The 26,470-nt window shown below is 47.4% G+C and overlaps 1 protein-coding gene across 5 annotated transcripts in view; it reads right to left on the bottom strand.

Annotated features, from left to right (window-relative positions):
* Positions 1–1,269: 1,269 nt before the first annotated feature.
* Positions 1,270–26,470, bottom strand: part of Eno4 (enolase 4) — a 30,812-nt gene continuing 5,611 nt past the window's right edge. For all 5 annotated transcript variants that reach the window (XM_015997191.3, XM_015997195.3, XM_042266218.2 and 2 more), the window contains exons 4-14: positions 17,632–17,774; positions 14,717–14,886; positions 14,483–14,614; positions 13,047–13,100; positions 11,245–11,301; positions 10,120–10,287; positions 7,870–7,995; positions 6,191–6,386; positions 3,416–3,483; positions 2,787–2,904; positions 1,270–1,573 (exon numbers count right to left, since the gene is read on the bottom strand). In XM_015997191.3, coding sequence (XP_015852677.1) covers positions 1,437–1,573; positions 2,787–2,904; positions 3,416–3,483; positions 6,191–6,386; positions 7,870–7,995; positions 10,120–10,287; positions 11,245–11,301; positions 13,047–13,100; positions 14,483–14,614; positions 14,717–14,886; positions 17,632–17,774 — 1,369 coding nt within the window. In that variant the 3' untranslated portion in view covers positions 1,270–1,436. The remainder of the gene's footprint in view (positions 1,574–2,786; positions 2,905–3,415; positions 3,484–6,190; positions 6,387–7,869; positions 7,996–10,119; positions 10,288–11,244; positions 11,302–13,046; positions 13,101–14,482; positions 14,615–14,716; positions 14,887–17,631; positions 17,775–26,470) is intronic.

Raw genomic sequence — 26,470 nt, 5'->3', positions numbered from 1 at the left:
AAACGGATTTCCCTTCAATCTCTTCTGCCCCACTGTTCGCTGTTAAGCGTCAGGAGAGACGGTGGCCACCACAAACTGTGACACATTTTCCCAAGCTTGGAGTGATGCTAACCAGTTCCCCGTGCCATGCTCCAAAGAGCCTGCCACTGAGCCAATCTCAAATCACGGTGCTGAGGGGAGGAGGCTGGTTCCCCTGTGAGGACATGATGTTCCCTTGGCCATTCTTTTCAAAACAGACTATTTAACTGAAATAATTCTACTATAGGCCAGGACACTACAATTTGATGCAGTCTTTAGTTACAGACAGCCCTTGTAATAACCCACCTAACAAAGAACACGATAACGTAAAGGGGTTGACCGCTATTCTTTCCGTATTTGAATATTTACTTTGGTGCTCTCTGCTGAAAGCCCAGCACTGAGTCACAAGAGGCGCATCTGTCAACACGGAATTGTCATCGTTTTTAACCACTCGCTGCTCGCTTCCCCATGCTGCGGTATCAACAAGAGGATCAGAACATTCATTTACAAGTGTGCTGATTAAGTTATGCCCACCTTTGTGCCAGAGGGATCTGGGGAGAAAATAATACAAGAATGGCAGTGACGACAACAACAGACAGGAGGGATGGGCGAAAGGCAACCAGTGCAGGAAGCTGATTCAGTGTTGCTGCAGGCGCTGCCTCTGGTGCAGCCCTGTGGTGCAGCCCTGTGGTGCTGCCCTGTGGTGCTGCCCTGTGGTGCAGCCCTGTGGTGCAGCCCTGTGGTGCAGCCCTGTGGTGCAGCCCTGTGGTGCAGCCCCGTGGTGCAGCCCTGTGGTGCAGCCCTGTGGTGCTGCCCTGTGGTGCTGCCCTGTGGTGCAGCCCTGTGGTGCTGCCCTGTGGTGCTGCCCTGTGGTACTGCCCTGTGGTGCAGCCCTGTGGTGCTGCCCTGTGGTACTGCCCTGTGGTGCAGCCCTGTGGTACTGCCCTGTGGTGCAGCCCTGTGGTGCAGCCCTGTGGTGCTTGGTGTTTGTGCCTGGCCATGAAAACCATCTGAAGGTAGCAGAGATCCTAACAGAATCAATGGATGCCTGTGGGGCCCTGGGCGCTATTCAGGGAAATAGTCTTTCGGGTCTAGAGGTGTTCTGATTTGTGCGGGGCAAGGCGATGACTGAGGATGGGCCTGGCATCAGAATGGATTAGCCTCTAATGAAGTTAGGTCGTGACCTTCAGAAGGACAGCAGCGCCTGTGTCACCATGCAATGTGATGGCTGTAAAATAAAGCTCGCGGAACTTCAGACAAAACCATCAGAGGGAGATTTTATCCAACGGTGAGACCGAAAGAATAAAAGAATGCACGAGCTGGTGAAGAGTCGAGCCAGTGTGGAGACACACTCCACACCACAGACACAGACGACACTTGCAGTATTGGTATCCCCTGGGAGTCCAGCCCCATGAGGCTCACAGTTTAGCTGATTCCTCCACAACTTCCGTGGGGAAGATGGAGTCCAGGGGCCCAAGAGTTTCCTCAGCAATCGCCTCTGGTGTCTTTTCAGCATCCTCTTGAAAGGACGCAAAATTGTGTTCTTCACTGGAACCTATTTAAAAAATAAATAAATAAAGTTTACAGTCCTGACCAGTAAGTAGTGTTGATTCCTATGTTATGTCTCCCAGGATTAAAGCTCTTCCTTCACCAGACCCATCCAGAACAGATCCAGACTCTCAGAACAGCCCGCCCCTTGCTCTGTTCTGTTTGTGTTACACCTACTGTGACATTCAGGGCACTGATTTTCACCAGTAAAGGCCAGCCCTGCACATGAATACAAAGGAGGACCAGCTACCCCAAAGGAAACCGCGCAGACATGACCATCCCAGGCAGAACCATACATAATAACAACCATACTTTAGTGGCTGACATTTTGCCAAGATTGCCTCCTCAAAAGTGGGAGTGAAGCTATTTATTTTGCTAATTTGGGGTGTTCTTGGTGTTTGTCTAACAGCTTTAGAGAAATTCTCACTAATCGGCCTAATCCATTCCAGAATGCCAGAAGCACTGGCCTAGCACCTAAGAAGGGGCTGGGCCTCCAGTCTCCCAGGGTTCTTTTTGATGTTCTGAAGCAGCCGGAGAACTGGTAACAGGAGAGGTCTCTGAAGGCCCCACAAGTCAGAATGACAAAAGACAAGGAGATGTTAAAAAACAATATAATTTGGCCTCTGGGGTGGTGGGCAAGCCATTGTATCACTCAGTAAACCACACAGACTAACTTGGGACTGCCTTTAAAAGTGAATATACAGCAAACTTCTCTCCAACGGGGACACAAGAAGCTCCCCATGCAGATTTCTGAAGTTTGGGTTTCAAAGCAATCGGTTCCTTTCTTGGGGGACCTTCTCCTCGCTGTGGTACCACGTCCGAGTCAACATGCTGCCTACGTGTGGGAAGTGAAACAAGTTGTTTCCAGAAGGAACGCGGCTGCCTTTAACTTCAGGGGCTGTGCAGAGAAACCTTAAGTATAACTTGGGCCATAACAAAAGGCAGGCTTGGAGATTCCAATCAATTAATTCTATTGAAAAGCACCAAGCAGCCTATTCAGCAAGGAGAAGGGTGGTGAGAGTCTTAAGCATTCAGGTAAATAGATAATCCATTAAGCCAACAATGGACATTGTGGCGAGTGCCATCCTGCTCTTGTCAGCTCTGATTTACAGTCTTTGGATTGTCCCGCCCTCCTGCTGAGGGACTTCTATTCCCTCCCTTCCAATCTTTGTTCCCTTATTCACGGCCAAGGGAAAACAAAGCAGGAAAGCAGCACATACCCCATGTTCCACTCTGGATGAGTTCTTCCTCTATAGCCAGAAGGCGGTTGTATTTGGTCACCCGTTCACCCCGAGAAAGACCCCCCAACTTGATAAACCGGGCACCGAGTCCAACAGCCTGAAGTGGGGGGAAAACAACTTATTTTAAACAGGAGAGTTTGGGTTTTAAGCAGTCCTCTGACGAGAAAGGGAACTGCTGCAGGATTGGGGGGGGGGGGTGTTCTCTTCGTCTTTATGGAGGTAAAGTGGCCTGCTGGCAAGCTGAGCACTGAAGGGCAAACAGATGGTGTGCCTGACAGGCCATCGGGCACTTTACTAGTCCTGAGAGTGCACCGATTTCATGGGAGCACGGCCTGGCCTTTCGCACCCGTCGTGGAGGGAAGATTGCAAGTGTACACCCCAGTCATTTTATACTGTGCCCGTCATTTTCCCTGGACTTCAATTTTGCCTCTTTTAAAAAGTTCAAAGATTAGCGCTTTGCAAAAGGGAGCTGTCTGGGAGGAAGCAAGCCTATTTCATAAAAGGTTACTCGACTTTCTTCCACCAAAGACTGCATTTCTCTGAAATACCAATTCATCATAAAAGCGGTGTTTTGGCAATTCTGCAATTGACCATCCTTCTGCACTTACCAGATCGACGAGGCTGTCATCAGAGGACTCTGCTTCCGTGCTCCCCAAGATGGCGAGCTGCTTCTTACCTGCAAGAGCAGCTCCCGTCAGTCATTCGAGGCTTACAAGGACTCTGGTCAAAACTACAAGTGTCCATAGGCTTCAGAGTTTCTGGGGATGAACCAAGCTATCTAACCACTTGAGCATTCTCGCCCTGGCTTTATCTGTTTGGTTCTTTTTCAGTGCTATTAAAAAACAAAAAGGGGGGCAAAGGAGACGCTGTGTGGGTAAAAGCACTTGCTGCACAAGCATGGAGACCCGAGTTTGAATCCCTGGGGCCCTGTGAAAGCTGCATACAACACCACTGACGTCTGTAATCCCACGGCAATGTCAGTATTTCCACAGGGAGAGGAGAAACTCTGGAAGCTCTCAGGATAGCCAGCCTGGCCTGTGCAGTGGGACAGTGACAAGAGACTGTCTCAAACAAGGTGGACGGAGAGGACCAGTACCTGAGGCTTTTACTAGTTTTGCTACTAAAAGGATGGGGGGAGGGGGGACACATGCTCAAGTCAGATCAACTTTTAAAGGTCATAGCTATGACATTCAATTCCATTGCTGTTCAGTGGAGAAAAATGTGCTTCAAGGACACGGGCCATGGTGTCCTTCCCTGGCACAGCAACTTTCTCAGCTCATCCTGGGGGAGTTTACTCAGAGGAATGGTTTCCTGGAGTTGCTAGTATTTATACATTTGAGGGTCTCAAAACCCCTTGAAACTTGCCAAGGTCTATAAAAGGCAGAGTTCTGTAGTGAGAGAGTTTGTATTTTTCAGGCAGGAAGCTTTCCAACCGGCACCTCCTAGCCAGTTCTGCCAGCCCAGCTTCTGGCACCTGCCCCATCCTCTGGCTGCTAGGCTGGCTCTGAGCCCTGCTCCAGGTCTGAGACTGCCCTTCTGTCTAGCTCACACCCTTAATGATGTTATCTATGTGTCAGGGACTGTGCGTAAGTGTACAGGACAGCTATGACCTCACTGGAATAACACTGCATCGGAGATATCAGCTTTTAACCACATAAGTCTTCACAGTTATCACCACAGAGAGAAAATACAGGTGGGTACTGCTATGACGGAAGTCCAGAGCAAAACCATTAGGGGTCAGCAGGTGAAGTATGGTGTAAACATCAGCACAAGTTCATTTAAGTCAAAACTTGAAAAATGAGGAGGAGATGACCAAGTGAATGGCAAGGCAAAGCATTTTAGTCAAAGGAATAGCATGTCCTGACTTTGAAACATATGGAACTGGAAATGAGCAAGTGTGGGCAAGTGGGATCACTGAGGGCCGAGGGAGAGTTTAACCTCTGCGAACCTCAATTTTCATCAGGAAAATGGAGAGGCCGATGTGTGCTATGACTTTTGCTGTGAGAGTTCACCCTGAAGCTGAAATGGCTGCACTGGTACTACACAGCTGCTCTCCTTGGTGCCCCAAATCTACCAGCAACAACCCCTTGGTTCCACGAGTCACCCCTCGGACCCTGTTCTGGGATCCTGCTCCTTCCAAACTCCTTGCTAGGGACCTGCATCCAGGTGCCTTCCTGATGCTACACGGCGTTGTCCACCTGCAGGCAGCTTCCTGGTACTGCAGTCAGCGAGCCTCCTTCCTGCTCCAGGTCCCTGTGCTGACAGAAAAACTGCTTCTCTTAAATGGGATCTTCCTGCCATTTCCTGTTGAGGTAGACCAGTTCCCCTCTGAGGGTGATCTAGCTCCAAATTCCACCCAATCCCAGACTTTGCCATGCCAGTGTAAAGCAAAATGGCCCCGGGAGGTCTGGGTATATGACAGGCAATTAAGTTTCAATCAAGTTAACTGCCACATCCTTACGTGGGCTGTGCCTACCTGGAAGATTGGAAGCTCACCCTTCCACATAGAATCTCCTGGATTCATGGAGGAAATGACTCTATTATTAAATTAATTGTGTGTGTCCATGTGGGTGCATGTGTATGTGTACACAAGCATACATACATGTGTATATGCATTTGGAGGTCAGAGGACAGCGGGGTCTCTCATTAGCTTAGAATTTCACCAAACAGGCTGGATTAACCAGCCAGCAAGTCCAGGGATCCCGTCTCTAGTTTCCATCACACCATCATTGGGATTATAAGCGTGCACTTGACTTTTTACAGGGGTTCTGGGGATTGAACTCAGGTCCTCATGCTTATGAGCAAACACACTGGTCGTGATGTGGAGGTAAGTTCACAGGGCTTTAGCCACCTGGGGCAAGCTAACACATCCACCCTTCTGCTCCCTCATGGTGCCTGGTGCCTCGCCTTTATGAATGTCAAGCCGTTTCCTTGAGCCAGAGGACTGCATTGTCTCTGGTGAGCTAGCCACAGTACCAGGTATTTCCGAGAGCAGAATTCAAAGCTTTAGGCCTGTTCTTTAGCAGGAAGGGCTGGGTACCCCTTCTGAGTCTCTGATATTCCTCTGTACCCCAAAGCCACAGACTAAAGCAAATAGATGGGTGTGCTAGGGTGGCTCTGCCCTCTGCTAGGGGCAGAAAGCCCTCCCTGCTGTGAAGCCACTAGTGGTCGTGATCAGTGAAAGATCTGACCTTGTGGACTAAGGCTGCCCCAGAGCATCATAGTGCCAGGTGCTAAGCTGCACTCAATCCCCCCACAAATGGCTGAACTTCTCTGCTTTCAAGATTTAATCCTCGCTTTTTATTAACATGGACATACTGTGTGGGTTTGGCTCCTTGCATAACCAAGCCATTACGGGTCTCTCAGATCGATATTTTACTCACTGTCGATAAGATGGGTTATTTCCACCAAGTCAGACATTGTGGTTTGGTTTGTATGGTTGATGATCAGCCCGTGGGATTTGGGGGTGCTGATATTTCTGTGCTCTAGGAGTTTAGAGACGCTTCTGGAAGCAGCCCCTGCAATTATGTAGCACCTGGAAGCAAGAGCATTATAGATGCTGTCCCACTGTTCAGCGTCCTGGGTAAATATTTAAGAGTTGATCATTATAATGCATTGAATGCCATCACAAGACAACAGCAATAACAGCATACGATCAACTCACACACTTTCTCTGAAACACATAAAATATTTTCCTTGACATCTGTGCCCTAAGGATTTCTGTGCCACTGTCGTACAAATTAATAAGCTTCATGGAGAGAAGCTCCAAGTAATTTAATTTGAGCCTGAAGATCTTGTGGAGAAAAAACAAAAACCACAAAAAACCCACAACGTTAGTGTCTAAAGTATTATCCCCACACTGCCTATGGGGTTGAGGCCCAGCTATCACCACCCACTGTTTTGTCCTTAGTACAGTTAAACACTGGCTGGTTAGGAGATTCTTCAGTTACTTCCATGAAACAAACAAACAAAAACCTGAAAAAAAAAGCCATCTTTATTTGTTAAGACTATTGTATTAATAGTCAATAATTATTCACTGTTAATAGTCAATAACAAGATGGCAACACCACTGTGTGTGACATGAAATATTTAATTAGATGTGTGTTTATGCATATATCTACATGCACACAAAGTTATCCTGGCCACTGGACCAGATTTCAAGCCAGCCCATCTTTGCTGACTGTGTGGGTGGGTCCTCTCACATTGACAGAGCTATGATGCAGTGGGTAGCTGTTCCAGCTTTGACCTGGAAGTACTACCCACATTGAGGCTTTGGTAACTGTCATGCCTAGAAGGCAGAGCCGAGACAGGAGCCCTGAAGCTATGGTCAGTCTCAGGACGGTCATTACAAGGCCCAGCGAGGCCCCGAGTTCAGCTGTATTTTCTGAGAGTGCTGTAAGGACTCTAGGCTGTGAGAGGGGAGCCCTGAAACTCCAAATTAGATCTAGCTTTCCTGTTGTCTGGAATCTAATTAGTTGTCTCAGAGGATATCTGTTCAATACACAGATGGTTCTCCACTTCATAAAATCATGAAGTTCACTTTGGACATGGTCTTCCATGGCCTTTAGATGACCCTTGGCAGGGCTTTCATCCGAATGCACTCTGAAACCTCAGAATCTCACACCTCCTCAGAATACAGCCGCGCTACTTGTATACATATGTAGAAACTGGCCTTCGCCTGAGGAATATCTGGCTTTCTAGAAGTTCTGTTTCCACGAGCACATGAAAATGATATATGATTAACCTATCGAAGCGCTGGCTGGCACAGCAGGGCCGGCTTCCATCAGCCAGGCTGCTGGTAAACACACAGGTACTCCTGAAGGGCTTGCCACTTCACAGACGGGCATGCTCCTAGGTAATTGTGCTTCCGCTGTTCATTTGCTTGGTAAGTGACTTTTCATAAATACCAAAACAAAGAAGCCCAGCCCAGCCCAAATTATAACACATTCTCAGCAACAGAGGTCCAGAAGAATGGGTTTTGTATTCTGCTTTGTTATAAAATGTGAAAGGTGAGACTCCTTACTTTATCACATATAAAACAGAAAAGGTGGACCCTGCTTACCTCCTTCCTGAAAGGATCAATTAAGGCAATAATGGAAGGATACTTGTTGATCAGATCCACGTACAGGTCCACCATCTCAGCTATGTTCTTGTGCGTGCCCGCCATCACCTCGTACTTCCCTTTACTCTGACGTGTGTGAGGAAGGCAGTGAAAGATAAACATGGGTTCTCTGGATGAAGGTGTCTCTCAAACTCTCTTTCATAGCAATGATTATACACTAGCTCTTTTCAAGGCACATTCCGCTGCAAAATCTATGCACTGGTACTTTTTAACTCTCTCACAGATTGTATCCTGACCACAGTTTCCCCTTCTCCCTCTCCTGTACTTTAAATTTCATAGTTTTTAACCCGGGGAAGGCAAGTCACCGTTGCTCTGGATGCCCCAGAGAGCTCTTCCTACAGACTTCAGATGAAGCCTTCTGCACAAAAAACACATCAGGTACAGAGTGGGAGGAGAGCGGCCTTCTCTTTAGGGTTATGACACAGTAGTGCAGGCCCCTAGCTGCCTGGGTAGGTGGACAATAACACAAATCCACCAAGGGCCACACAGAGCAGCAGTGCAGACCTGCCCACTCTGGAACCCACTGTCTTTCGACTCACAGGGAACAAGTCACTTGTTTCCCTTTCTGTAGACATAAATAAACTCTAAAATCAGGGCAAAGCTTTTGCAAACTGGCTCTTCCTCAAGTAGCCTGCCACTTGCCCTGGAAGGGGAGAGGTGTTCTGACGCAAGCCTATTCATTTGATTTCTGCAAAGACTCGTGGCATTAAGTGTGGAAGTAAACGGGGTTGAAGGATCCAGTTTAGTCCTGTAAGACAAAGCAGCTCGCTCCCAAGTTTGTGACCAGGGGTGGCACCAGGGATGCTTAAGTTAGGGAGGGAGGTGGACAAGGAAGTGGGCGGTTTGCTTTGCTAATGCCCTCCTGCTGTTCCAGCTAATAGAATGGACTCCACTGGAACTAAGCAGGTTCCTAAGAAGTCTACAGTTAAAAGGATTTTCTACCTTTTTCACATTAAAAAGCAGCAAGAAGTTTTAGCGTCTATAATGAGAAGCTTAAAAATCCTATCTTGTCGGTGAAGAAATGCTAATGACTTTGAACTAACATTATTGTAAGAATTATCTGATATCAAGCTAATACATTTTACTGAATATAAGCAATAAATACTCATTCTAGCTAGCACTAGCAGTCAGTATATTCATAGTTCTGGGTATACGTTGCTGATGCAAACATGCAATTATTTTTCTTAATGGTATGCCTAGGAACCAATCATTACATGAAGAATAGGAAATTACTTTAAACATCCCTTTATGTGCTTGGTTTCCTTTGAGAGTAAAATAACTTCTAGAAATCAGCCAAAACTTAGGGTTCTTCTATACTGTTCAAAATTTTCTTTGTAGTCAAAGTTAGAATCACAGTTAAGTGAAATCCTACTTGCCATGTCTCCCGAACCGACATTAATTACCAAGCTGGCACAAGTGTGCTTGCTTCGATATGACAGGTATTTGTAAAACTGAGAACCAGCATTGGTGCATCTGAGGATGGGAAGGGTGTGCAAGTGTGTAAAATAGGAAACTGACTAGATTTCCTAAAGCACGGATTCCCAGGCATAGAGGTGAACTGCTGCTGTAGCCTGGGGCTGGGGGTGGGGGGTCAGCTTTCATTTCCTTTTAAAATATTTCTCTCTGTAGGTGAAGTGATTGCCAGGTGACCGTCCAGGTGGGGGACAATAATGTATTTAGTTGGAATAAAACCATATTCCTCATAAAGTTAATAACTTGGGGATGTGGCTCAGTGGTAGAATGCTTGCCTAGCATGTGTGAAGCAGGGTTCGATTTCATGCTCTTTCATGCTTGACAGATTCAGCATTTACCAACCAAATGATTTATACTCACAAAACATACCAGACTGTTAAATTATTTCCCAACAGCTTTCAGGATTATACTATAAATCATGCTATTAAATAGGTTCCTAAGAAGTCCAAAAATGAAGGGATTTTAATACGTTTTTCATTTTTTAAAGCCTTCATTTTATGTGTCCATTTTAATTACAAGATTTCTATATATGATCATGATATTTCATGTTACTTTTAAAAATTAATAGTGCATTATTTTCTAGTCATTACCTAATTTGGCTTTCTTAACTCCATTTTTATTTATGCATCTATAATAGCATCTGTTCAGAAAATATTCAGGTAAGTTCTAATTTAAAAATCATGTCCTGCAAACAGGGAGGCCGTTCTGGAAACTCACATAGTCCATCAACTCGTGGGCAGCGCAGTTGATGGCCAGGTGCAGGCTCATTCCCAGCTCTATCCCCAGGTTTGAGCAGATGCCCTGAATCAGAAGCAGTGGCTGCTCTAAGGTGTCATAGTTAACGGTCAGGCAGCCAAGGTGAGACATCTTGCCAGTGATTGGCTGCTGCAAGATCAAAAGAGAATGATTCAGGTCACCATAGTGTGTTAAGGTTCTTGGACCACCTTCCCACAGACATGGATTTTAACTGGACATCTACTTCTAAACCACCCCACCCCCAACCCTGGCCTGAGCCTTTAATCCCCAACACCATCTGCCTTTCTTTCTTTGGTGCACCTAACTACACTACCTGACTGGCTCTGCCCTTGTTCACTGGGCTAACCTGAGCCACCAATCCCCTGGCTATCCCTATGAATATCCACGGATCTCTACCTTGGTTAGTCCTCCTCTTCCAAACCACTTTCTTACGTTCAGGTTTCTTCTAGGTGAGTATCACTGTTAGTTGTTGGTTTTTTTGTTTTGTTTTGTTTTTTAGTACTAGTACCAAATCATCTGAGTTGTTCTCTGACCTCCATGATTGTGAACACTGCCTTTTTCTTTCTCCCTCTGTTAGAGATACTATGAGTATCTAGACTATCCTATGATACTCCGCTCTTTCTAGAGACAGGATTCAATTCAGTCCCAGTAATCATAAAGGATACCTCTCCATCTTAAGATTTCAGTTAATGCCAGGTGTTGATGGTGCACTCCTTTTATCCCAGTACTTAGGAGGCAGAGGCAGGAGGATCTCTGAGTTTGAGACCAGCCTGGTCTACAGAGTGAGTTCCAGGACAGCCAGAGATACACAAAGAAACCCTGTCTCAAAAAACAAAACAAAGAAGGAAAAGAAAAAAAATAAAAAGATTTCAGCAGCGGATGACCTCTCCCGGAAACTTGTAGCCAGGAAGAGGAAGACTGAGGCCCCAGGTCTACATTAGCACTCTTGGAGTAAAGTCTCCATTTCTTTGACTTAGTCCTGGTCTTGGGGAAAACAAAACAAAACACAACACTAAGAGGGGGTGGGGAGGGAGGGAGCAGGGCACACGCAGTGCCCAGAGGAGGAGGAGGAGGACACATGCTTACCTGACCTCTTTTGCCTGTATCATGGCCCTTTTTGGTCTCTGGTTTTGGAGGTGGGGGCTGTGGATGAGAAAATGAAGAAAAATGTATCACTTGGTATTTTCAGACATCCTGTGGCAGCAAGCAGAGCTGTTGGCCCTGAGGCTGGCTATTCTTAGGGGAGTGGTCTTCCATACCGTGAATTTCACTCCCATTCACATGCATACGAAGTCGGCTACACAGACACAGAGATCATTCCAGAAATGTTCTTCAAGTCCCTCAACCTCAAGTCTGTCTTTAGTTCATCCTCTTCTGCCCTTACCCCACTGCACATTGGTCCTCAAAGCATTCACAGGTCACACTAGGAACTCCTGGTGTGTGCACACACTCCTTCTGGGCAGGAGCATAGCAAATCCTCTCCTGACCTTCAGAACTACTACCTGCCACTGTGGGATTTGCTTTCACAGGCCCAATATTTTCAGAGTAAAATCAAGGTGTATTTGATTTTTGGAGAGAGCCAAAGGTCATGAAGTACTTTATAAATCCTAAATGATGATCTTAGCGAAGAGCCAGTGTCTCAGGAACTAAAATGGATTGTCCAATTCTCTGGAAGATAGATCCACTGCCAATGAACAATGTATGCACTTGGATCATAGGTAGCTTCAACTGCCAACTTGACACAAACCCAGAGTCACCTAGGAGGAGGGACCCTCAGCTGAAGAACTGTCCAGGTCAGACCTGGCCTGTGGTCACATCTGTGAGGCATTTTCTTTTTCTTTTTTCATTTCTTTCTTTCTTCCTTTTTTTTCCTTTCTTTTTTTGGCTTTTTGAGACAGGGTTTCTCTGTATAACAGCCCTGGCTGTCCTGGAATTCGCTTGAACTCAGAGATCGCCTGCCTCTGCCTCCCAAGTGCTGGGATTAAAGGCAAGCACCACCACAGCCTGGCTGTAAGGCTTTTCTTAATTGTTAATTGATACAGGAGAGCCCAGCTGACAGTGTGTGGTGCCATCCGTAGGCCGCTCCCCTAAGCCCCTTTTCTAACATGTCTTTTACACCCCTCCCATTAGGATAATCAGCCCCCTCATGCCTGGGAGCTCCCTTTTCTTTTCCTAGACTCCCCCAGAGGTACACCTCCTCTCCTTCCCACTCCATCATGACCATCCTGGCTGGGTTTGTACACAGTGACCTGTGCCCCCACCCCCTTTATAATGTAAACAGACCCGGAAGTGCTGGTTCTATTTAATGGACCCAAGATAATGTTAGCGATTTTAAAGTGATGAAATGTAGATTATGCAAACCAAGACAGAAAGAAAGGTACCCGAACAAGCCAGGGGAAGCAAGCCAGTAAGCAAGGCCCCTCCATATTTTCTGTTCCAGGTTCCTGCCCTGACATGCCTCAGTGGTAGACTGGTACCCGGAAGTGGAAGCCAAATAACCCTTCCCTCCCAGGTTGCTTTTCTGGTCATGGTGTTTATTTTTTTTTTTTATTTTTTTTTTTTTTTTGGTTTTTCGAGACAGGGTTTCTCTGTGTAGCTTTGCGCCTTTCCTGGAACTCGCTTTGGAGACCAGGCTGGCCTCGAACTCACAGAGATCCGCCTGCCTCTGCCTCCCGAGTGCTGGGATTAAAGGCGTGCGCCACCACCGCCCGGCTCATGGTGTTTATTGCAGCACACAGAATCGAGGCTAGGAGAACTTGGTTTGGATGGGAAACCCGAAGCAAACAAATGCATTCTCCAGAGCAACAATAGCAACAGTGATTTAATCCCAAATTGAAGTACGAGCTGGATTTGAGTGTCAGTAATTACCACAAGCTCCCTTTACGTACCGTCTCCATCACTCTGTTAACTTGTTTCTGAATTTCCAGAAGCAAATCTATACCCTGTAAGCAGAACAGCCATGGTGTACAACTTCAGTCTGCAGATTTTAAACATAAGACTCATAGCCTGACGGCCACTGTTTACTGAGATTGTTCATGGACCCCCTACTGAGGACTGCCAGTTAGTGGATGGTGTGGTCTACACAATGAGAAGAGCAAATGTTCATCTCTGACCCCCAATGGCTTGAGTGTGAGGGACAGGCTCTCTGTCTTGGTATCTTCATTGTGAAAACCGACTAACTATTCTTTATCATAACCTCTTGGCCAAGCTGGACAACGTCACAATACATGTCACAGGTCACCAAGGAAGCCTGGCTAAATTAGTTTGAATCCCTGTCACCTAGGAAGTAGAGCACTAGGACTGGAGAGAGGGCTTATCTGGAAAAACACTCGTTTTTGCTGGGGGCAAGGGCTCAGTTCCCAGCATCCACAGGACAGCTAACAACTGTCCGTAATTCCCCTTGCAGAGAATCCAACACCCTCTTATGGCCTCTTCAGGCACTGTACAGACAGGGTGCACAGACATATATGCAGGCAAAACACCCATACACATAAAATAAAAATAAAAACACCTTTACAAGGAGGAAGAGAAGGAGGTATGGCCTGACTGTGAGCACGTCTGCACATGAAGATGAAGTGTGGCGTGCAGAGTGCTCTGGGGCTGGAATAGCACAGCGACAATAACTAAGAGGGAATCCTGGCAACAGGGTCTGAATATGACCTGACAGATAATCAATCTGGCAGCTGGAGGGTCACAGGTAAACTCTAGTCACCTGGAAATGTAAATTGTGAGGTAATGACAATTTTGTTTAAAAGGGATCCTTTTTCACAGAGAAAGCAAGTGAAACTTTTGTGAAGCTTATTTTCACTAACTTAGGAAAATTTCACTCACTGCAGGAGGAGTGGGGGGGAACTTCCTCTGCTTTTTTTGGAAAGCATTCACTGTAGCATGAACCTTAGGTAGTTATTTCTAATGCCTAACTGGTAGACGACTCAAGGGAGCATACTGACCCTCAGGGCACTAAAGGGCAACGTAGACGTCACCAGTACAACCCTGAGAAGTGCAGCTCTGACACCGGATGTGCTCATCTCACAGATAAGCGCGGAACACCCCATGGGTTGCTGGGAAGCACAGGCCTCTGTTACAGCCAATGAGTAAGGCTGTTCTCCGTACTCTCAGATGATAGCCTCCACAAGACCTTGCTCCTGCGAGTCAGCAACTGCAGCCAAGGCTGTACCAAACCAGACCTCTAAGTGGGCCTGCTTCCTTCAGAGAATACCGTTTCATACATTTAATTCACGTCCCTTTGGGCTACACTAAAATTCACCAGTGATGGAGGCTGGGGGTGGGGGGTAGGAAAACCGTCTTAGCTGATATCAGGTACTTGTTTGGTTGTCAATCCAGGATGGGGTATACAAATCACTTCTTTCATTAAATTTAGCTTCCCAGGTGATGACTTCCCACAGCTGAGTACAGATCCCATCACCAGGGGCATGGTGAGCATGGACGGCGGCTCCTGGAATGTCAGGAAAGCAAGGGACGGTGAGAATGGCAGTTCTCTGGCACCACCCCACTCCAGGCTCCATGCGGTGACGGGATGCAGCGTCTGTCCACTGACCTGGCCGTGCTTCAGTGACGCCATGCTCATGTACAGGGGTGTGCCGGCCAGCCTGGCACTGGCCTTAGCGACGGCCAGCGACACAGCTCCTATGGCCATGCTGCCGTGGAGGACTGGTTCCGGGGGCTCTGGGGGGATGATAGGCTTTTCCAAAAGAGTGTCCCTCCGTCCTGGAGAGGGAAGCATGGAGAAAGGATTCGTTTCTAGAAATCTCACCATGACAAAAACCACATTTTCATTTAATGCTGCTCTCATAGAAGACCCAGCACAGACGAAAGGGAGAGAGACAAGGCTAGAATTCTCCTCCTCGGTTCCCAGGGATTTTCAGATCTGCTCACTCAGCAGTACTCAATCATCCTGGGCCATGGATTCTGCCTCATGATTTTTAGGTCACTCACCATGAACTTGGTCCACAATCATAAGTGGTAGACACTGCTGCTCCCACATTTTCATGTAAGTAAACTGGGATTCGTTGTGGTTGAGAGACCGCAGCTTATTTATTGCCCAATATTTTGGGGGGATATTTGATCACCCTGTGAACCCCGAGTTTACATTTGTGTTAATTAAATAAAATTAAGCTTGGGTCAGGGGGCTGAGTTAGCAACTAGTTGACAGGAAGTAATCCAGAGCATCAGAGGGCATCTGGAAGAGATGCACCAGAATGAGGAGGGAGGGATCTGGAGTGGTGGCTCAGGACGCACTCTTAGGGAGACACCAGCAAGGAAAGGAGATTAGCTAGTTGCTACTCAACCTCTCTGAACTAGTGGGTTTTCACCCCAGACTTTGAATCTCGACTCTTTTTTTTTTTTTTTTGGTTTTTCGAGACAGGGTTTCTCTGTGTAGCTTTGCGCCTTTCCTGGAACTCACTTGGTAGCCCAGGCTGGCCTCGAACTCACAGAGATCCACCTGGCTCTGCCTCCCGAGTGCTGGGATTAAAGGCGTGCGCCACCACCGCCCAGCTTGAATCTCGACTCTTATTTACAAATAGAACGACAGAGATTTAGTTAGAGCTCCCATTAGTGGCAGTCACAGAGCCGGGGCTGTGCAAACAGAATTCTCACCAGGTTTTGGCCCAAGTGGCTGGCAGGTAGGTAACTGCAGAGTTACAACTGCTGGCTGAAATAGCAGTAGATTAAGGCATAGCCACTGTGGTGAAGTTAAAACAATATGATATGTTGTAGGAAGTAGATGCAGACTTGATTTAGTCTTTGAATTCCAGTGCTCTTCTGGGTCACCGTGGTTTCCACGACCTAACACTGAGCACCTCTTCATGTGCCTAACTTGCCGTCCTTTTCTCTGCACCCAAAGCCAGGCTGTGTTCTGTGTTTGGCCACCATCTCTAGTAAAGCCCCATGCCCAACAGTCTACCCAGCATCCTCACCCCTCTTCGCTCTGCCAGTTCTCAGCCTCCAGTCTCCTGTTCTTCCCCACAGCTACCCTGGGTCCTCAGTGGAGAGAAGACACATAAGCACCCTGCACATGGTTAGTACAGAGCAAATCCGTTTCCATGGGCCATGCCTCTCTCCTTAAACTCTTAGTTCTGAGTCAAAAGCATCTGGCAAGTGAAGCTCATTGGTGGACCGGCCCATCTGTAGCTCAGTCCACACCCTCTGGGAAAAGACAGGTCTAACACACAAAATAGAGGCTCTCGCTTTTCACCTCAGTTCCTCCCTAGTCTGGAGTATTATTATTATTATTATCATCATTATTATTATTATATCTTCTGAGACAGGGTTTCTCTGTGTAGTCCTGGCTGTCTTGGATCTCGCTCTGTAGACCAGGCTGGCCTCAGACTCACAGAGATACGCCTGCCTCTGCCTCCTGAGTGCTGGGATTAAAGGCGTGGGCCACCACCATCAGGCTAGTGTTTTCTTATTTAATGAAACCAATTTTTCAACTGGGCGTCCAGATGTGCCTGGGGTCACATTAGCAGCTGGCGGTCGTGGCAAGTTGAAGGAAACGTGGCATGAGTCATTAGGAGACATAAAAACACGGTGCCAGGGGCCGCTCTAGTGCTAACATCCTGGAGGGGCCGCCATTGGAAGTGTGGGCAGAGACCAGGGCGATGCAAAGCTTTAGAAAACAAATGCTAATTGATATGTGAGACCAAAACAGAACAACATACCTTGAAGGTTAAGGTTTCTGTTTGCAGCTAAGACTGTTAAGAATAAGTTCCTGTTTGTCCTGTGTTAAGTACTTGCACGTTAAGGTTTCTATTTGTAATTGACAATAAGGCCCTGTTGTAAACTGCAAAACATGTTTTTCAACTACACTAAATTTGCAACCCCATTCACACGATGTATGTCCTGACCCTTGTTCCATCCCTTTCACTGTATTTTTCTAACAATGTGTAATAGCCAACTCTCTTGCCCCTGTGAACATCTTACCTCTCCTTAAAAGAACCTCAAGAGGCCAGTAGGGGCTGCTCTCTCAAATCTCAGCTTAGGGTGAGACAGCCAGCTGACTAGTCCCAGGTGTACCCCAAAATACATCCTGCTTTAATTGGACAATTGTGGATGTGGTCTTTCCCCCTCTTGATCCTCATGTCTCACAGATATGCAATTAGATCACAGAACTTGCCTCTATCAAAGCAGACGCTTTATGTTGGGATGGCTTTTTGACTGCCTCACGGAAACTTTCAGGGAGATGCAAATTCCTTCCCTCCATGCTCCCCCCTCCCCCACTGCCACTGTTTAAGGCATTTTATTCAGTAAGTGCTCACCTGTGAATAAGAGCACAGTCATTTTGGTTCTCAAATAAAAACAGAGGGTAAAATGTGATAAAACCTTATCCACCCAGCACAGCAGCTTCAAGGGGGGTGGATGGCACCTGGTTGGGCACTGCCAGCACCAAAGTCCGGCCTTTCTTCCCCATGCCTTTGCAACTACAGGTGTGGAAGATGACAAGCCACTCACCTTGCTTCTGTCCTTTCTTTTTGGTGGGGGGTGGAGGAGGTGGTGGAGGAATTACAGGTGGAGGTGCGTGCACTGGCTCCTCAGAGCTCCTTTCCAGTTCTTTTCTCTCTTTATCTTCTTGTACTTTATTTTCAAAGAATATCCTGAATGGCAGGAAATACAAGGCTTTACAATGAGATGTCATTTTTAGAGCTGACCCGGATGTTTCAATAATATGATTTTTTTAAGCTAATGAAGAACAAATTAGCTTTAGTTTCCAAGATTAATAAAAGTAATGATGGTGTTAAAGCCATTTTTCAAGAATCAAATTCTTACCATTTAAATTATTTGAGCTCTTTTTATACTCTCAAAATAAAATTTGAAGACATAATTTGATTAAGGGTTACTGGATTTTCTTTTTATATAAATGACATTAGAAACCAAACCATTTAAGAATCCTTAGTGAAAACAGTGCTGTGAAGATGTCTTTTCCTTTTCCCGTACCAAGAGACTTATTTTTAAGTGTGTGTGTGCAGAGGTGTGTGTGCCCGGGTGTGTGTGCAGAGGTGTGTGTGCATGTGTGTGTGCATGAGCGGGACAGGAAATGCGGGCATGGTGGCCGCGGTGGTGGTGGACGTTCATTCACAACCCAGGCGCTGCATCTGCTCGGACATGAATTTATTATAATATGAAGAGACAGAAAGACAGAAAGGAGAAAGAGGAAGAGAGAGATGGGGGGCGCTGGGGGTGCACACTTCACGGCAGGAAAAGCAGGAGAGAGAGGAAGGGGAGTTTTTCCTTAAAATGAGGCTTTTATGTCAGGACACAGGTGTAGCATGGATCTTAGAGGTCTTATTAATAAAATCAAACCTGAGGCCAGGTATTGGGGTGAACGTTGGAAGATCAGAGAGACAGAACAAGCCATAGCTACCTCACCTCGCCAGTTCCTCAGCGGATCCTGTTTCCTCAGATTGGAAGCCTCTGAGTCCTCATCCAAATGTATCTCAAACTGCTGCTCAAAAGCCTGAAAGCTTAACCAGCCAAATGCTTAACCAGCCAAATGCTTCTAGTTCCTGGTCCTCACACCTTATATACCTTTCTGCTTTCTGCCATCACTTCCTGGGATTAAAGACGTGTATCACTATGCCTGGCTGTTTCCAGTGTGGCCTTGAACTCACAGAGATCCAGATGGATCTCTACCTCTGGAATGCTAGGATTAAAGGTGTGTGACACCATTTTCTGGCCTCTATATCTATCTAGTGGCTGTTCTGTTCTCTGACCCCAGATAAATTTACTAGGGTGCACAATATTTTGGGAAATATAATATCACCACACACAGGGCAGCACCAAGGGACAGGTCAGAATATTAACATACACCCCAAGAAAAATTCAAGCTTGCCTAAAATTTGGCTTTAAATTGTAATAGTGGTCTTATTCTTGCCTTTGGGATTAACTTTTTTGGAGGCCCCAGTGAGATTCAGACCATCCACCCAAATTCTAAACCTGGCCCTTGGCTCTGGAACTCCAGGGGCCTGGGGGGTGCTGCCTCAGCAGGCATGTGTCTTGAGATGTTCCAAGGCCGCCTTCAGTTCACGAACTATCAGGTTGAACTTTCGTGCTGAGAAAGGCAGCAAGCATCCACGAAGGCCTCCTGGTGCATCATGGTCTGGTTCTGTTTTGTGGGTCCCTATCTGGGATGAGGAGAGGGTTGTATGGGACCCCAATATTTCCCTATTCAGGGCAAAAAGCGAGATGTTGCACCGCCCACCTGAGGTTCTTGGTCTGGTGTTTGTAGGTCTGTCTTGTCTCTGGGACATTTTTACTGTCCTCTTTCTGCCTCTTGTACTTTCCGTGTTAATTGGTTTATTTTGGACTTGGACTATCGGACAGTGTGGGTAATAAGACTAGCAAGCCTAACAGCCCTCTAACCTGTGTTCTAAAGACTTCTGATAAAAACTTTACCTTGCTATAGTTAAGGAGGATTATGATTATCCTATCAACAAATGTCTCCTCCAGTGTTCTGTGATATGGAATGGCCCACACTCTGGGCTGACTGGCCCTCCCAGGGTACTTTTGATTCTCAGATGGCCTGGGCAGAGGTTAATGTCACCCTCGCTAAGTCTGGCCACCCAGATCAGATTGGGTACATCTTTCCTTGGGCTGAAGCAATTTCCAAACCACCCCCTGGATAATCCACAAGTAAGGTGGCTAAGCTCTGGTTGTCAGCAGATGGACCCTCCAAAGGCCTGTAACGGAGACCAGTGAGCCCCTGCTAAAGACCGTTCTCAGGACTCTCGGGACTCTCAGGAGGAAGAACCCTCCTACTACCTTCACCCTCTTCTCCCCTCCTCACCTCAGCCTCCACCCCTGCACCCCAGTCCCCACCACCAAGGCCCCACACGGCCTCCGTCTGCACCTGGCCCACCCCACCATCCAGTTCTCCCCACCTCTGCCTACCTCCCCACACCCCACCTCTGCCTATCTCCCCACACCCCAGCTCTGCCTGCCTCCCCACACCCCACCTCTGCCTGCCTCCCCACACCCCACCTCTGTCTGCCTCCCCACACCCCACCTCTGCCTGCCTCCCCACACCCCACCTCTGCCTGCCTCCCCACACCCCAGCTTTTCCCTGTCTCCCCACACCCCACCTCTGCCTATCTCCCCACACCCCAGCTCTGCCTGCCTCCCCACACCCCACCTCTGCCTGCCTCCCCACACCCCAGCTCTGCCTGCCTCCCCACACCCCAGCTCCGCCTGCTTCCCCACACCCCAGCTTTTCCCTGTCTCCCACACCCCACCTCTGCCTGCCTCCCCACACCCCACCTCTTCCCTACCTCCCCACACCCCACCTCTGCCTACCTCCCCACACCCCACCTCTGCCTACCTCCCCACACCCCAGCTCTTCCCTACCTCCCCACACCCCACCTCTGCCTATCTCCCCACACCCTAGCTCTGCCTGCCTCCCCACACCCCACCTCTGCCTGCCTCCCCACACCCCACCTCTGCCTGCCTCCCCACACCCCAGCTCTTCCCTACCTCCCCACACACCAGCTCTTCCCTACCTCCCCACACCCCAGCTCTTCCCTACCTCTCACTGTCTTTCCCCTCCCAGCACCGTCCTCCCAACTCTTCCTCCTCCTCCGGCTCTGGGGTGGCTCCTCCTTCAGTTCCCGTTTCCTGACACTTGCTACCTGTGTGCCCCTTTCTCCACCACAGATCTCTACAACTGGAAGAACCAGAGCCCCTTTTAGCACTAGCCTGATGATCCCATCATTTCTCCACTTGATTCTCTTTTTCAATCATCTCCCCACATGGGACAACTGTCAGCAGATTCTCTGTACCCTCTTTGCTACTGAAGAAGGGGAACGGATTCTCACAAGAGCAACAGAAGCGCTCCCCAGAATAGCTTCAATGGCTGATGGCCAGAGGGTAGAGGTGATTAGCCATGCTCTGCCAAGAAGGAGACCCCAGTGGAACAGAGAGAGAGGTAGGAGGTCACTCAGTGAATACCACCAGGTTCTTCTGGAAGGGATGAAATGAGCAACCGGAAAGTCCACTGATCTATGGTAGCAGATGTGGAACAGGGCCCAGATGAGTCACTTTCAGTTTTCCCCCCGAGTGCCTCCTGACATCTATCAGTTATAAATAGACCCAGAGGACTTGGCAAATCTCAAGGCGATTAACCTGGCCTTTGTTACTCAGCCAGCCCCTGACATATGTAGAAAGATACAAAAGATGGACAGGTTTTCAGGAAAGAACAGGTCAGAACTATTAGAAATAGCCCTGAAGGCATTTGACGGCAGAAACAGCCAAGAAGATCTTCTGATAAAGAGAGGCATGCCCCTGTGGCTGTACTACAAACCTAGGCCACCTTCAGCTCTGCCCATACAGGCCATGATAAAGGAGGAGACCTTTACAAAAGGACCGATGTGCCTACTGCAAAGAAATGGGTCACTGGAAAAGTGAATGTCCGTGCCAGAAACAGGCAGGGCCCCTCAAGCCCAAGCCAGCCTAGTACAGAGGGCCAGCGAGGGTGAGGCCTCTTCCAACGAGGCCCCCAGGAGCCTATGGTAACTGTCACCATAGGGCCAACCTGTAAAACTTCTGGTGGACACAGGGGCTACTCATTCAGTATTGCAGAAACCCCTGGGACCCCATACCAACCAAACAATGGAAGTACAGGGACAACAGGGGATGTCCAAGAATACAAATGGACCACTGGACTATTAACCTAGGAACTATGACTCATCCTTTTACTGTTGTTCCTGAATGCCCCTACCCTTTACTGGGCAGGACCTCTTGAACAAGCTCCAGGTAACAATATCCTTCTCAGGAGACTCTCCTAGGTTACAATTGGGAGGCCCTGCTAAGGCTTTAAAGTATAACCTGCCCATAAGTGAGGAATGTCTGATCCCCCAAAATCCAACCCATTCCCAGGAAGGGGAATGGAAAAAATTGCTGATGCAGGAAATTCCTACAGTTTGGGCAGAGGACAATCCTCCTGGCTTGGCAAAACATGTACCACCCATCATAGTGCAACTAACATCTGGGGCAGTGCCCATTCGGGTCAAGCAGTACCCATCAGTTCAAAAGCCAGGGATGGGACTGAGATTCACATCAGGTGCCTCCTTGAAGCAGGCATACTTATTCCTCGCCAGTCAGCCTAGAATACCCCCTTGTTGCCTGTCCAAAAGCCTGGAACTTGAGACTTTAGACCAGCACGAGACTTGAGGGATGTGAACAAAAGAGTAGAAGGCATTTACCCGACTGTTCCACGCCCCTATACTTTGCTCAGTTTATTACCACCAGAGGATAAAGTATACACTGTGTTGGACTTAAAAGATACATTCTTCTCCATCCCTCTGTCAAAATTAGGTCAGCCCATCTTCACATTTGAATGGGCTGACCCTGAACTGGGGATATCAGGACAACTAACCTGGACCAGACTGCCTCAGGGGTTCAAGGGACTCTCCCACCGTCTTTGATGAAGCACTCACCCAGGATTCACATCTCTTCCTTAGTAAGTACCCCAAGGTAACCTTATTTCAATGTAGATGGTTTATTATTGGATGAGGAGGACTCTTTGAAGGCCACCAGAGGCCTTTTGGAAACTCTAGCTCAGTTAGGTTATAGGGATTCTGAAATGAAAGCCCAAATTTGCTCACCTTAGGTTACTTACTTGGAATATGAGCTCAGAGAAGGAAAAGACTATTGTCCCAGGCCCGCATAGCAGTCATACTGCAAATCCCAACTCTAACCATCAAGAAACAAGTTAGGGAATTTCTAGGAGCTGTGGGACACTGCCATCTTTGGATACCTGGGTTTGCTGAAATTGCCAAACCCTTGCCAGCCCCCTATGGCTGGGGGCAACCTTGCTTTGGAACGAACTGAGGAACATGTGCAGGCCTTTAAGAAAACTTAAAAGAGGCCCTGGGAACAGGCGCCCACATTAGCTCTCCCTGATATCTCCAAGCCCTTTCATCTTTACACCCATGAAAGAAAGGCCATTGCCATGGGAGTCTTGACTCAGACTCTGGGTCCCTGGAAAAGGCCGATAGCTTCCATCTCAAAGAGACTGGATCCCATAGCCTCTGGGTGGCCCCCTTGCATAAGAGCCATCGAAGCCACTGCAATCCTTGTAAGTGAGGCTGACAAACTCACTATGGAACAGATTCTAACTGCAACAGCTCCACATGCCATGGAAGCCCTGCTGAGAGACGCCACCAATCGGTGGATGTCTAATGCCAGTCTGACCCAGTACCAAGCCCTTCTTTTAGGTAAGGACAGACTGACTTTTGGTAAATCGCTGGCCATTAATCCCACCACCCTGATGATCCTGAGGAGCCCATCCATGACTGCCTAGAGATGCTGATGTCATCCAAGGTATGCCACCTGGCCTGACAGGAGCTCCTCTCACTCTCAGAGACGCAGATCGCTATACCAAAGGCAGCAGCTTCATTCAAGAAGGAACCGGGTATGCAAGGGCGGCGGTGGTCACAGGCCTGAAAGAGGTCATGTGGGCACGAGCCTTGCCCAGGGGCACATCTGCCCAGAGAGCAGAAATGATTGCTCTGACATAGGCTTTAAGATGGGCTGAAAGAAAAAAGGTGAACGTCTATATAGACAGTTGATACGTGTTTGCCACAGTTCATGTTCATGGACAGATATATAAACAGAGGGTCTTATTCACCTCAGAAGAAAAGACTATTACAAATAAACATGAAATTGTCCACTTGCTAGAGGCCATCTGGCTGCCAACTAAACTGACCATTATTCACTGGCCAGGACACCAAAAAGACAAAAGCCCCCAAACTCAGGGTAAGAGGCTGCTCTCAGGGAACCCAAACCCCAGACTGTTCTGGAACTACCTGCTGTCCCTGAGCCCTTACTCTGCCTCGACAGAGATGTTCCTGAGGGTGATCCAGAAGAGATCGAGTCATATTCTAACTTGGGAGCTTAGGAAAGCCGCAATGGAAGGGGAATCTTGCCTGATAGAAGAATCTGCATGCCAAAGGTACTGGCCAAAACTGGCTGTCTTGCATCATGCCATGCATGCACTTATCACCTAAGAAAATCTCAGAACTCATCTTCCCTCATGTCTGGCTACCTGGACACCGAGAAAAACTTCAGATCATTTCAGACCGATGCCTGACCTGTGCCCAGGTAAATGCAAAGAAGGATATGCTTCTCCCAGGCCAATGGATTCAATGGACAGTACCTGGTGAATTTTGGGAAATGGACTTCACTGAAGTCAAGCCTGGACTGTATGGTTACAAACATCCACTGGTCTTTGTTGATACTATCACAGGCTGGATGAGGCCTTCCCATCCTGAACAGAAATGGCCCAAGTGGTAGCTAAAAAATTAATAATGGAAATGGCCTCCCCATATCTCTGGTGTCTGACAATGGCCTGGCCTTCATGGCCAGGTTGTCTCAATTGCTCTCTATGGTTCTTAACATAAATCGGATACTTTGTTGTCTGTATCATCCTCAGAGCTCAGGAAAAATAGAATGACAGAACCTTAAAGGAGGTTTTAACTAATATACTCTTGAAACTGGTGGTAACTGGATTGACCTCTTACCTTATGCCCTTCTCAGAGTCTAATGTACCCCTACCAAGAAAAGTTCACCCCATATGACATAGTCTACAGGCAACCACCTCCCATGATCCTCCAGGTACATGCTGGACTGTTGTCAGATTGCCCCACTCCAATCTCAGTTAACTTTGGATAAGATTCTCCCTCAGCTCCAGGCTGCTCAACTTGTTGGGTACTGCCCACCTGCTCACTGTTGCAGCCTGGAGATGCTGTATTAGTCTGCTGCTTCAGAACTGACTGGCTTGAACCTAGATGGAAAGGACCTTACATTGTGATTCTCCAGATGCCTACTGCTGTTCAGTCACTGGTGTTTCTCCCTGGGTTCATCACTCACACCTCAAGAAGGTACCTGAGGAACCCATAGAAGGAGTCCGACCCCCAGAGGTGGAAAGTGACTGAAAAAGACCATTAAAAATCAAACTTTCTAAGGTTTGACTGTCTAACATAACTTTGGGTTCTTGCTGTTGAAATGTGTATCATGGTTGTCCTATGGCTAACAGTTTTGTTTTTGGCCTATGCAAAGAGAACTTAAGCACATCTTGACAGGGGAAATAAAAGGCACCCTTGTCATAGGAAACATCCTAATAGTGTTGTGCCATGCAAAAGACTGCCTTTATCCACCATGGCCCAGTTTGGACAAAAGAAGATGCCTGTTTGTAGATGCCTGTCTAATTTAAAAAATTACATAAACCAGTCCGGAGAGGAGGTTTGGGAGGAAAATCTCCAGAAGAAAGGATGCAATAAAGCAGTAGAAGCTGTGGCCAAAAACAGAAGTAAGTGGGTCTCGTTTAACTCAAGAAGACAAAAAAAAAAAAAATGCCTTTCAAAGTTTTTTTTGCTTGTTTTTGTTTTGCTTTATGAAGGTCATCAACCAACTCTGAGGCAAAAAAAAAACAAAAAAAAAAACAAAAAAACAAAAAAAAACATGGCATTGCTCATGGCTAAGTAGTAAAACTTAGAAAAGAGGCTGCAGTTGACCTTTGCCTGGCTAAGGGCATTGGAGCCTTCCACCTGCATAAGAAAGGTAATTCTAACCCATTACTCGGTGTAGCACTGAGTAACACTTACTCAGCCCAACTTGGTTCTCTGATCTTAAGAGTTAAAAAATCTAAAGGGCTAAAGGTCTAAGACTTGGTTGTGGCTGGAGGGCAGAATGTAAGCAACAGCACTGTGTCCACAGGGAGCCATCTGAAGGGCTCAAAGTTGACCCCAAACACAGGGAAAGGAAGTTCTCTGTAACCTGATCTGTATCCTGAGTTATCAGCAGAAGAGACTGGCTGGCCCCACCTTACACAGGAGAGCACAGTAACAGGAGAAAGTCAGATGTCGGGGAACCCCTGCTGCTTTAACTTGCTTCAGAAACTGCCTGTCTCCCCAGTTCTACAGTCTACAATCCAGCTTCTTATTCTGTGGGTCACAACCTCCCAAGGGACCAGGTAAAGAATGCTGGGGATTGCAAACTATTTGGTAACAGTAGAAGGTTTCTGAACATGTTATTAGTGAAAATTAATTCCAAATCCACCACATAATCAATCTGAGGGGTTTGGGGCAGTACAGCTCACCCACGTTGCATCGTGTGACTTTGGGTCTGAACACAAATGTGTACTCTGCACTGCCACACAACACCAACTAACCAGTCTGAAACACCTCAGGTTTAAGACTACTGTACATTACAAATTGTAGTATTTTGTTGTATATATAAGCTTCTTGATCTTATAGAAACATCATGGTTTAATTATGTAAAACAAAAACATTTATTATCT

Source organism: Peromyscus maniculatus, chromosome 1 (genome assembly GCF_049852395.1).
Source record: "Peromyscus maniculatus bairdii isolate BWxNUB_F1_BW_parent chromosome 1, HU_Pman_BW_mat_3.1, whole genome shotgun sequence".
Taxonomy (NCBI): Eukaryota; Metazoa; Chordata; class Mammalia; order Rodentia; family Cricetidae; genus Peromyscus; species Peromyscus maniculatus.
The sequence above is the reverse complement of the archived record's forward strand: the minus strand, read 5'-3'. Positions and strand labels throughout refer to the sequence as shown.